Source organism: Phlebotomus argentipes, unplaced genomic scaffold (genome assembly GCF_947086385.1).
Source record: "Phlebotomus argentipes unplaced genomic scaffold, Phlebotomus argentipes genome assembly scaffold_4, whole genome shotgun sequence".
NCBI classification, from domain to species: domain Eukaryota; kingdom Metazoa; phylum Arthropoda; class Insecta; order Diptera; family Psychodidae; genus Phlebotomus; species Phlebotomus argentipes.
This window is the reverse complement of record NW_026776174.1, coordinates 679,198-692,206: the sequence shown is the minus strand read 5'-3', so window position 1 is coordinate 692,206 and position 13,009 is coordinate 679,198. Positions and strand designations below refer to the sequence as shown.

General features: G+C 39.5%; 1 protein-coding gene across 1 annotated transcript in view; it reads right to left on the bottom strand.

Moving 5' to 3' along the window:
• LOC132257796 (uncharacterized) overlaps positions 1–13,009 on the bottom strand; it is a 129,429-nt gene that overhangs the window by 68,774 nt on the left and 47,646 nt on the right. The window contains exon 2 of the mRNA XM_059754827.1: positions 4,345–4,477. Coding sequence (XP_059610810.1) covers positions 4,345–4,477 — 133 coding nt within the window. The remainder of the gene's footprint in view (positions 1–4,344; positions 4,478–13,009) is intronic.

Sequence of the window (13,009 nt, the reverse complement as noted above, 5' to 3'; positions counted from 1 at the left end):
TAAAATCTACTTTTTGACACTAATATTTCCTGTTTATAGATTATCTTTGCAATATTTTAATCAAAATTCTAATAATATCTCAATAAAATTAACAGAAACATTAATAAAATAATTATTAGCGGGTGTTTGAATTAAAATTCGACAAACTTCATCCCAAAAATTGTCAAAATTGCAATTTTGACTTTTCATGGATTTTCTAATCACCCTTTGAATTGAATTTTCTCTATTATCTATTAGCGAATTGACTGAGAAATCGTTGATTTTTGCAAGCTTTAAGTGCTTCTCCTTCATCAGTTGCGATAGTGAACGTGGCAATTTGCATATATTTTCATAAGCAAACACTTTTGAAGGTTCTCGCATTGGTTGCCAAAATGATTATCAGATTTGAGGGAAAATGAGGTGGAAAATGACGATTTGTATCACAGTCATTTCCCATTCTTGTGGTCCTCATGGCAATGTGAGATGGCTTTCGATGGTGGTGGAATTACGATAGGGGGTGAGAGTGAGTATTTTGGGCATGCGGAAGTTCAGCAGAGCCCAATGTAAAAAACGAACGTGCGGAGTCACGATGAAAAATCCTTCCTCCGTGAGCTGCACAAACAAATATTATTATATTGTAAATGTTCTGTGTACAAAATCACTGCTGTGTCGGCAAAATTGTACTAATTTTCGGAGTCATACACAGACTACCAAACACATTCCCGAGTTCCGGGTCATGAACTGAGATGGTTTTCGCATTGATGGCGTTCGCGGCGGGCGGAGCTGTGGCGGAAATTATCGTTGAACTGATGTGCAAACTAACAGTATGTGATGATTCTATGATGGAACCAATTTTGGCTTGTTCATGGACATCGCACTCTCTCCCCCGAATCCAATTTTGTCACCCATCGCTGCCACTCTGGGCCGCTGCTCTTGAATTCAAGGCACCACCCCCCAGACCCCGTGCACCCTCGGCGAAGGGGTTGGGGAGCGTGGGGAAAGGGGCGCCGAAATGGGGTTGGATCGTGGATGGGCTGCGGTTGAAAATCCACACTGGCATCCACACGAGAAACTCGCTCTCTCGCTCACGCTTGGCCCCAAAATTGACGATGGATGCCTTGTGTGAATGGTTGCCACCCCGAAACCCATCTCACCGTGTACAGCTTTTAAATCATCATCATAAATAATTTTGCATGGGGAATTTTCCACAGGGAGTCTCTGGTGCGAAATATTCAATTTGCTGGTTTTAATTCACGACACACACACACACACACACAATTGGGGGAAAAAATATAATTGACTCACGTTTTTCCACAGACATTTCGAGTTGGAAATGCAACCAAAATATAGGACAACGGCAAAAAATCCCATCTAATTGTATCTCTTTTTACTTTTCAAACCGTGTCACACGCCCAATGTTCATATTGATTTGCATTGAATACAAACACACCCCACCGCCCGGTGGTGGTGGACCAGGAAAGGGGAGGAGGTTTATTTGATGACTCATGAGTTTGTTTATTTTCAATTTGCCCGCAACTGCCCGTCCAACAGTCCGGAAAATGCGGTGCTGCCCGCCAAAAAAAAAGAGTGTGGATGCAGTCTTTATAGTTGGAGATTCCGCAACTAAAGCGCAGGCAACGTTTAAGGGTCAATTTTCTAAATCTACGAGAATCTCAACGTCATAACTTTACGTGGGGTGAAATATTACCACTACGTTGCCCGTTCTCAATTCACATATTTTTCCACCTGACACTGTAATCCATTATGATGTGACATAATCTGTCCTTAAATATACTTTCTGGTCCACTTTGGATGACTCCACAGAAGCTTTTTGCTCCACCTTCAAACACCAGAATGGACGAAGAGAGGAATAATGTCAGCATTCTGTATGCATGGCTTCAATGAAAAAGTCGTGGAAAACTTGAAATTCAATTAGATATGAATTTCAGCTGCAGATAAATTTACCCTCAAAGTCTACTCACTTGAAAAATCTGTTTGATTCCTTTTATCACGTATTTTTCTTTCAATTCTCAATCAATTATCGATATGAAGGGGGAGATAATACGCTGTAAAACTGTAAGCCAAACACTTCTTAATTTGCCTGTTTTAAGAATTTGAAGTTTTTACAGTGATTCTACACTGAAATACGCTGTTTTGGACATATTTTTCGACCATAACTTCAAAATATCACTAAAAATTCTTCAAAAGCTCAGTTTGGAAGCTTTCTAGATCACAAAATCATCTCAAAATTTCTTATTTAGAGTCAAAATTGTGCAGAAAATGATCTAAATAAACATTTTCTAAGCCCAAATGACTATTTTTGAGGTTATGTTCGAGTTCAAAGCAATTTGCAGTGTTTTTTTGGCAACAAAAAATCAGAATAGTGTTTATTGCATGCAAATGCTTAATTTTGCTAATGAATTAATGTGTTAGAATGCGAATTATTCACTGAAACTGCCCCTGATTCGTTACATAACCTAGAAAAATATTTTTATCATTGATTCTGCGTAAAAATTGAAGGAAATCCAAAGATTCTGAAGAATTTATCAGTAAAAGAAGTGCTCAGAAAAGGAATATTGAATGTTTCTGAACACTTCACACTCTTTGCTGAGTTGTACACAACATCTGGTTGTATTATCTCCCCCTTGATCGATGTGAAGCAATATGAAATTGATATGAGACGCAGAATTTCAATGTGAAATCATCCATTCCATCTTGAAATACTATTGCAAATTACAGGTTCATGGAGGTCATTGAATCTCTTTGAATATTCCATCTTTGACTATCGATTTCACCCCAACCATTGACCATTTGCATAAATGTGTACATTCAATTGGAATCTGTGACCACATATCTTCAAATACGTCCTGAGCATTCACCTTTGCTGATATTTTCTTGTACCTTTTGTGGCGCATTTTCGACATAGAGAACAATTTCTAATAAATTTAATTGATACCTCAAATGGTATTCTAAAGCAGCAAAAGGCCGTGAATTGAAAAATATGGCACACTAAAGAGCATTTGTGTGGGAAATTTTGGTGTATGGTTGAACCTGTGTTCCGGACACTTGAGTAATTAATTATTATTTTAGTGGTATATTGATTAAGCAAGCACGAGTCGGTGTGGCACTTATAGTTTGTGTGCAAATACAAATTGTTTCATACCCTGCAACATCCCCCACAGTTGATCGTGATGACTTGGGGAAAATTGGGCCGGAGCATTGGCACAGAACAGGAGTGGGCTGACAAGCATCCCAGATGTGTTTGATCGTATGAGATGAATTGATTCATTATTGATTACATGAGTGTATTTTGGTGGGTAAACAAACGAACATGCGGGGGTGGGCGAAGAGATGTATTGAGGTACAAATATATCAGTTTGCAATATACTCTCCTCGCTGTGCCGTTTGCCTCTCTGTTCCATCTTGTGGAGTCTGTAGAACAGCCGTCCCGGAGGCATATTCTATGCTGCAGCACTGCACGGGTGGCAGCAATGCATTAAACATCTATGCCACCCCAAACATAATATACATGATGTGTGTATAATATATATTTATATTTGTGTTTAACGAACAGATTGCACTCCAAAATTTACTTGTTGTTGCTCACAGCAATGTTTACAATTAAGTAATGCGGAAATTCTCTCAATATGAGTTATACCTCTTGACTTACAACCAATATAAGACATCGCTATACATCGCTATGCATATGTGTGTATATATCATATACATTGGGTGAACTTAAGAGCTCCTCGTTTCAAATGTCACGAGTGATTTGTCACCATTCGCAACGTCCTACGCAGCACAATTGCAAATGAGGATAATTATTGTAGTTTAAAGTGATTTAATGCAAATATTTGCATCTCAAAGTTCTTTAATGCAATTTTTCTCTGATGGTTTCTGTGACAAATTGCAAATGAATATGAATATTGATCAACACTGGATTTCCCATCACAAGAAGAATAATATGAGGGTGTATTAAGAAAACATTAGTCTGCGTGATTTCATGTATAATTTATCAGACGATAGTAGATGGGATGATGTGTAAGAAATGTGCAAAAGTGAATTTCCCTAATTCAGAAATAAAGTGAATTGTTTGGGGAGGAAATGTGTGGTCATCAATTTGGAGTAAGTCCTTTCTGTTGTGGCTGAAGCTACAAATATTTAGACATCCCTCCAATTCACCCGCCCAACCAGTTCAATCATAATTGAATTACTGGTAATTAATTTATCTTCCCACTCTCCAGGCGCACATCTTCTTGAGAAAATGCCCACAACGGTTCCTTGCGAGAGGATCTTGGGCAAGAGAGAGAGAGAGAGTGGGCTCCCCAAGTGCCCCTTTGATGTGTGTCGGGAAGAATGTCTCACCTGTAGAGAGGTTTTCCGGCACTTTCTCTGAACCACAGCACCATGTACACCCTATCATCCCTCGCCTCGGGCTCGATGTCGCATGGGAGTGAGGCGGTTTTTCCCAGAACTGCCTCAACACTCGCTGTCGACACTGAAACAGAGAAAGAGAGAAAGAGTTGAGAGAGAAAATCATGCTAAAATCCATTTTCGTCGCAAGAATTCGTGTGTATAATGTTGCTTCAGTTACACGTGTGCGGGTATAATAATTATAAAAAAAAGACGAAAGGCAATGGTTCAGTCAACTGTAAATACAATTTATTGTAAATACAATTTAATTTTAATAGATTCAAATGAATCGTTTCACGTGTTGGGAGTTGATTTTTTGTTTTTTTTTCTCTCTTTGTAATCCAGAACGAAAACGCCTTCGTGTGCACGAAAATCAGCCCAACATTTCCATATCACACGCTAAGAGTGGCAGAAAATCCTACTATATAATTATGTATTTATTTAGCTCTCTGTTACTTTCAATTCAGAGAATTATATACGTAATATATGTCATTTTTTGTACAGAGAAATTTTGAGTAATTTCAAGAGTCTCTTCACGCAAAAGCTGACTCTTCACAATTAAAGCCTTTTTTAAAAATTTGCTGAGTGGTTGTCTTTGTCCGTGCAATTCATTGCTGTCCTCCTCGTTTAGTCAATTCGCCATACGAAATCACCATGCTAGTGACTTTTCTATTTTCGTGGTCACTATAAAATCTCACACGACACTAAATCACAGACCTCTTTAAATCATACAGGCGGCAGAAAATGAGGGCGATGTGGGTAGTTTTGGGGGGTCAGTGGTGTACTTTTATGAGTCAGCACCAGGAAATACGACTTAAAAAGGATGAGAGTGCAGAGAGAGCATATGTGCTCGTTCACAGACATCGAGCTCACACTCTGTGCGGGAAGAATCTTGCTCTCATGCAGAAGCTGCTTAACAACAAAATCATGAGACGTGGAGGGTTGCGATGGTGGTTGAGTCAGAGAGAGAGGAGAGTTGTGTGTTGTGCAATAAATTGTCAGTCCCAATAACCAGCACACACACACACAGATTGACCAGCGAGCGTCCCCAAAGTCCTTTAGTACATGCAAGCTCACATGTTATTTAATACCCACATGAGCGCCCAGGATTTGCCTAAGTAAAGTTCTCTCAGTGGTAAAATTCTACGTGTGGGAGATTACAGTCCACCCACCTGGCGTCTCTGCTCTCCGCACTTTTTACCGTGGAGGACTTCATCAATCATGGTGTGGAAAATGAAGTGGGCAACTCAGCAGAGAGTCGCTCTTCTTGCCCCAGGCAAATTGCAAACTTTCCTACCAGGCGACTCCACTGCCAGTGGAGACGCCTGGTGCGACGCTCACACCCTTCCACATATACAATATAGAGTAGGGAAGTGCTGGGCGGAGAATGCAAATAAAATTAATAAATGTTTCTCCGTTGCGTATTTATATCACAAGATTTATATTAGACGGATTATGTGTGTCACATGCACAGAGAAAAAAAGAGAATTTCGCCAAGGCACAAAATTCAATTTGTATATGAGTCCTCGACATGCCATGAATGGGGAAAGTGTAACTGGTGAGACAAGGGAGAGTGACTGAAATAGCTCAATTTCGCCCTCTCACTCAGATCCCACCGGGCGTCTCGCCCCCGCGGTGGCTCCCGTTAACATATTTATTCAAATGGATTTTCCATTTCGTATAATTGAATTGTTGAAAATCACGCAGCGCTTGACCTTTCTTCTCCTGACACCATCGCGCATTTCTGTGTCAGCAATTCAACACTCACACACACGCTGAATTCATCCCTCAACTTTCGCACAATTAGCAGGAAAACTTTTCCAGGTATTTACACCAAATGTTTTTTTCATACCAACAAAGGAATTGAGTTCTTCAGCAAGTTTATACAGAGTTAGAAAGAAAGCGAAGAAATTATGGAAAGTTGGCAAGGATTTCCGCAGTTTAAAGGACGTGATAAGCGAACGCCAAGACTTGAGTGAGCTGAGCGACGGAATAAACTCGAAATGATTTTGGAAACGTCTCAATCTGGACTATCAAAGTATTCAAAAAATTCTTACAAAATAGATTGAGTGGTCAGACGAACTTCTAATATTCTAAGTAGTTGTAGGTGTTTGCTAGAGCTTTCCAACGAATCCAAAATTATTAAATTCGGATAAATAGAACCGAAGTTATAGTAGAAACAAGATTAAAACTTTAAACCGTCATAACTTTGGTTCTATTGCTTCAATAAAAAGTTATAACCTATTTTTAGAGACGTCCTGACCTGGACTGCGACATACCAAAATTTAAAGAAAATGCACAGTCAAGTTGCCGAGATACAGGCGTTCAAAGTTTTTTTCTTCAAAATGGCGGCGCTTCTTATGACTCTCTATGAGTGTAGCCTACTTAAGGGCGCCAGAACACGTCTTTCGGTGAAGAGATTATTGATATCGGTTTCGCCCACCTCAAAAATAGACAAAATTACAGGGAAAAAACTCTTTCAAGGATTCATTTAAAGTGGACAAAAACACTGAAATCTGCAGGACGAAGTGGAGAATTTGAAAAGCAGCAATTTCTGAGATAAAGCTTTTTATGCACCACATTTTGAGAATTAAGCAAAGCGTATATTCCAGGATTGCCCAGGAAATTGTGTATAGTGTTATGAAAAGGATGAGCATATGAGTGATAAAATCAAATGTCATAGCACCCAAAGTATCCTTTCTGGGGAAACCATTGCGACTGCCTCAATCGGATTTCGAGGACGGGCTCTACAATGCGAAAGAGGTGCTATCGTTTCATTAATCGGCTCTATTGTCCTGCCCCAGAACGTAGAGAATGGGACTCACATATGAGCTTAATTCTTTGCATGCGACTAAATTATCTTCTCTCTGGGCCATCATTTACTCAATGGCGAAGATTAGTCCGCCGTATTGGTGTATCGACCACTAAAATGGATGTAATTTTCCGACACAGACTCAGAGCATCAATCGCACGTGTAGTGGGAAATTTTTGAGAAAAATTGAGATTTCAACGGAACGCTTTTACAACGACGGTGCTTGAGGAACTTTAATGCTCTCTCCACTTGTGGGAAAATGCTCATCATTATACCTTTTTTGCGGGTGGTGGGCTCAGGAGAGAGAGAGCAATATGGATGGGAAGAGATGTGAGTGAGAGTGAGACAGAGTGAAAAATTTTGTGAGTGGTTTTAACACACAGTGAAATGAAAGTACTCCTAATTTTATGTCCGGGCACATCCGCATTAATTACACGAGCTCAAGTCTCATGCAATTATATTAATGAAATTCCTTGTCATACAAAGTGTTTCTGTTAGTCATCTTTCTCTCCCAAATGCCTGAAAGCACACACATATACCCGCAGTGTCTCTAGAATAATTTTAGATAGTACAAATGATCTTATCTGATTATATTTTAATAGTGTAATTAAATTAATGGACACCTGCTTTTCTCACCCATAAACATTTTACAGTTGTAAAAAAGAGAATTTTCGACTCTGCAATTTGCTCATCTCAATTTTCCTCCTTCTTCGTCGCTTTTTTTTCCCCTTATTTTTCCTCTGGCACTTGCGGATGAACAAAAAAAAGCGACAAAATTGCAGGTTTCTCCAGCAGAATAATTTCATCCAATTGAAATAATATACTTTGTAACCGCAAGTGTGTCAGTGGTGAGGGAGAAATTACAAAGTCAATAGCTGCGAGCGAGAGAGTATTTTCGCAATTTTCCACCGCCACAATCGATAAAGAAGAGTGCACGATTTTTGCCTAAAGCAGCCAAAGCTTCCGCGGAAGCCTTTTTTACCCACCAAGTCAAATTTTCCATATATATATATATATTTCCACATTTACTTGATTCAGCCAATAAAATTGCCAACTCATTTGTGGCCTTTTGCTGCCACTTCCAATCGTAATGGCCTTCAAATGATGATTATTACGAGCTACTCGAGAATGTACTTTTCAACTCAGGAAATTCACGAGTGGAAACTAGGCATAAACATATGAAAGAACTTCTAGTGGAGTATTTTCTTTGATTGCTCAATTACTTTCTTAAGGTGTGTGTAAAAGCTTCCAATTTAAAAGAAACCGCAGGCTATTTTCCCCAGAAATCTTCTCTTGATTATGCGGTATAAACACACATATACACCCTCAAAAACCTTTAAGCCAATTATCCTGGGAAAGGTCCTGCAGATGTTCTTATATTGAGAAACACTGGACAATTTGATTAGGATCTGCATAAGCCTGGACAAGTTCGTAGTGAAAATGTCATGAGGTGTTTGGAAGCAGGCTAAGCCCATGCCTTTCCTCTTTAATTCATAATCCTATCTTTTGCGTCTCAAAGGCACACCACATAGTGGCTTGTTCTGTTCCACATAGCTCTGCCTGATGTGCCTGAAGATTACAGAAAATTCTGTTCATTAAATTCGGACAGAATTACATTGGATTAACGTTTGTGGTGAGCAAAGAGAGAGAGAGAGAGAGCGACGAGCCTTTAGATGTGATTACGACACTATTAATTTAATTTCCCTTTGATTTTCCATCCTCTTTCTGGCACTTCACATCACCGCAAACACATTTCCACTAGCTTTGTGTATCGATGGCAAAAAAATTGCAGGGAAAATGAGATGGAAAAGAAGTGAAATTAACCAAATTCCAAGAATTTCTCAACTCCTTTTCCTCAACACTAACTATATGGGTGAAGTTGACACAAGGTGCTGAGAGACAGAGAAGGAGATTGCCAAGAAGACGGAAGCTATAAATTCTCCTGCGGAATTACACACATAATAAATTTTCCCACCAATCGCCTATTAACTTTCCGCATAAATTGCCGCGAGAAGTTGTCGGCGACAAGAGTTATTTCCTGCATAGGCGCAAGTAGTTGTGTGGGATGCCTTTTTGAATAGTTTTCGAAACATTTCACACCCTTGCCCACATGATTTGCCCAAAATGTATTGTATTGTTATCGCTTGTGAGTTGGAATGTCTTGCAAGAAGCTTCGAGAGATTCTTTGGGAGATTTTACAGCAACGCATTCCATGTGTTAAATGGAATGAAAGTAAACTTCTGCAACACATCCTCACCTTAAGGACATCATCACTTCCTTCCATTGTATGTATAATTTCTTAATCATGATCCTGGGGTAATTGTAGTACCACTTCTAGCACTTCAAATTCTTAGACTGTTTCCACAGTATTTTGCATATTATAATAAAAATCTTATAAGATTTTACACGTTATTTCTGTAAAAATCCACTTTAAACTGCCTTTTTCAGCGTCTTTTTCGACCATAACCTCAAAAAAATCACTACGAAATCTTCAAAAACTTCAATTGGGAGCTTTTTAGATGATCAAATCATCTTTTATGTGTTGCCAATGAACTCAAAATCGCTGATTCAGAGTCAAAACCGTGCAAAAAGTGGTCTAAATAATCATTTTCAAGATCTACAATACTCTTTTTGAGGTTATGTTCGGTTTAAGCACAATGTTCAGTGTGTTTTCGGCATCAAAGGTTCAAAATAGCAATGTTAATTGGATAAAAGTGCTTAATTGTGACCAAGATTAGCAAACTTAGCGACTTTAGCATAAGAATTGACGCGCTAAAACGCGAAATATTCACTAAATCCGTCTGTGATTCGTTACATAACCTAAAAAATTGATTGTTTCTTCATACAATTCAAAAGAAATCCTAAGAATCGGGATGATTAGGACGATTTTAAGATTTTAAACACTTCTTAAGTACTTCAGCTGAGCTGTACACTACTTCTGACTATATTATCTCACCCTTGATTCAATGTTATGAATGTTCTATGGGAAAAATGGGTGTTTATTTAAGAAATTCGCCCCAAGAATGCCGTTTAGACAATCAATAATCGTTCATTATGCGAAGAACAATAACAGCAATGCTGTCCTAGGTTAGCTCAGAGGTGATTCAGTGATGATCTCCCAAGCAGATATGATACACGCTAAGCCACATATGCACATTAATCATGGATGGGATCTAAAGGGCTAATAATCAGTTAGCTGTATGGCATGTTGGCCCCCTGGCACCCAGGAAATCATATCTAGCAGCCATTTGAAAAGTTTTAATTGAGCTAATTACTTAAAGTTTAATTTGATATGGAATTTATATCGAAGACAAATATGTATGTGAGATAAGTTTAATTAGTTCCTGTTTTCATATCATACTTAATACGATGACGCCCCATCGCTGGGGATCTCTCGGATTTGGGGAGGGTATTTAGAGCATGGCGTGTGTTTCACTTTGTAGCATTTCCGAGCTGTTTGCTTCCTCTTTTTCCAGCCCCATCGAGCACCCCCCGCCATTGCCCACCCCCGCCCTTGCTTTTGCGACTGTGCGGCTGGGAATGAAAGACTGTACAGAGTGAATAAATGCAAGTGCGATACTGTCGAGGAGGGATTATTCTCACTCGTGATACCCGAGCATCGAATTAGTTGGAATCATGCAATGAAAGAGAAAATCTTCCAACAGTTGCACATATTGTTTGCACTTGATTATGAAATCTCATTCTGTTGATGTTCACATTTCATGCATTACTATTGGGTGGCACACAGTGTGGCGTCTCTCCCCAACCCCCAGATGTCTTGGGCACCTCGAAAAGTCCTCCCACTGTCAGTACAAATCACAACCCGACTCCATCTGTCTGATGTATTATCTGCTATTTGCTGGGGAGTCGTATAATGAAGATATGTGATGGATATTTGGGTGCTCTAATTTCTCGATACCATATGAACTTCAAAGTGAGAAATTATGCTCATATGCTTTGCACAAAGAGCGAAAACTGCAAGGAATGATGCGTCAGAAGAGAGCCTAGGCAATAACCTGACATTGCCAGCAAATAGAAATCTATAATGCGAACAGAGAATTGCTGATAATTTCATACAGAGATAGATGTTTTAGACTTCTCCATTTACCGGAGAATTTCCCATTGATTTGCTTCCATCAAGGCATATATTCGATTTCTTATTCAAGCTTCTAGTATTGATTGGAGAAAATTACCACTGGAGATGGATTTTGTGGATTTTCGACTGATACAACTTATCCTGTGGAGGAATGCAATCAGATGATCTTGATTGAGATGATAAACAGTGATGCAATTATAACTTTCCGTGCTAAATATTTGTGAATTTCATTGGCACAAAGTGGAAAATGCATTTAATATCTATTAAAGATGCCCGATTTTCTTGCAATAAGTCATGTGAGAAAATTCTCCAGGGGGGTGAGAAAGAATAGGAGGAAAAGTGTTGGGACAGAGTTCTCAATTTCTTTTTCTCTGCTACAATGACAACTCATAGAGAATTCCAAGTGGAAGTTTCTCTCTGCATTTCTTAGCAGCGCGCAAAGGAGTTTCTCAAGTGCAAACTTTTAATTACAGCGGAAGCATCGTTGGCATTTGCACAAAATGCCAACGCAATTAAAAGTATTTTCTAAATGATATTGTAAGTAGTGTGTCAGGAGTGAGCAATCACGGGGGAATGGGGGTGACAAGGGGTCTTCTCGCCCCACCCTGCGCATTGTATTTCCAACAAACAACACTGTGTGTCTCTGTGGAGTGGTTCAGGGGGCGAAAGGGGTGAGATGTGGTGGAATATTTCCTGCTTCTGCCATTTGTGCTCTCAAAAAAGTGTGGAAAATAGTTGGGGAGAAAAAAATACACACACACACACGAGTGGGAAAGGGATGATGGAGCACGGCAATAGAATAAAACCGTGCAAGTATGCAAATGAATGGATGTTGGTGACTTGGGGCTCTGTTGGGGAGTCGCGGCGGGAAGTGTAACGATGAGTAAGTATGAAATGAAGCATTTAATGGAAGGAAAGCGCCACAGTGTATCTACATAAAAATGCATCAGTTTGTTTGCTATCCACCCCTAAGTGAATGGGTGAGATGTACATTTGCCGGCTCTGTAATTGTACATTGTATACATAGAAAAAAAGGGTCGGTGGAAGAAATGCAGAAAAAGTGACACACTGCGAGGGTGAATGCGACGATTCTCCTGGGCGGTATTTTCCTCTCTTGCAAACCACCCTTAATCCACTTATGACAGAAACTGTTCATTGTCCAATTTTTATCAATTTAAAGGTGAAGAACAAACTTTACTGCTGGTGTTTCACCCCAAAAGAACAAGATTTAGAAATTAATACAAGTACAATTACTCATGGGCTATAAAAAGAGCACGATTGAACTGAGAGATGTCAAGTCCATTTCTTCCTTAATTCCCAGCATTACATGGCCTAGCTTTTAGCTACGATATGTGGTGGTGAATCTTTCCGGTGACAGGAATTGAAAATCTCATTTGGTCTCTCGCAAGACTGAGGCAAAAGGATAAAAGTCTCCGTGTTCCATTGTGTGTGTGTGTGTGTGTGTCTATATAAATTTTGGGGATTAATCTGTGACAAGTATCAACATTTCCAAGGGTATTAGGCGTCATCTCGTACGGACTAAACCACCCCACACACACACACAAGCGTAATTAACAATCCGTTGTTGATTTCGAAAACTTTTCGGAGCAATAACATTTCCAGCTGAAACTCAATGTAACACACGAAATGACTCCGGGTCTATGTGTGCTGGATTGTCTCCGCTGCCCCTTAAGATTACCCCTTGGCAT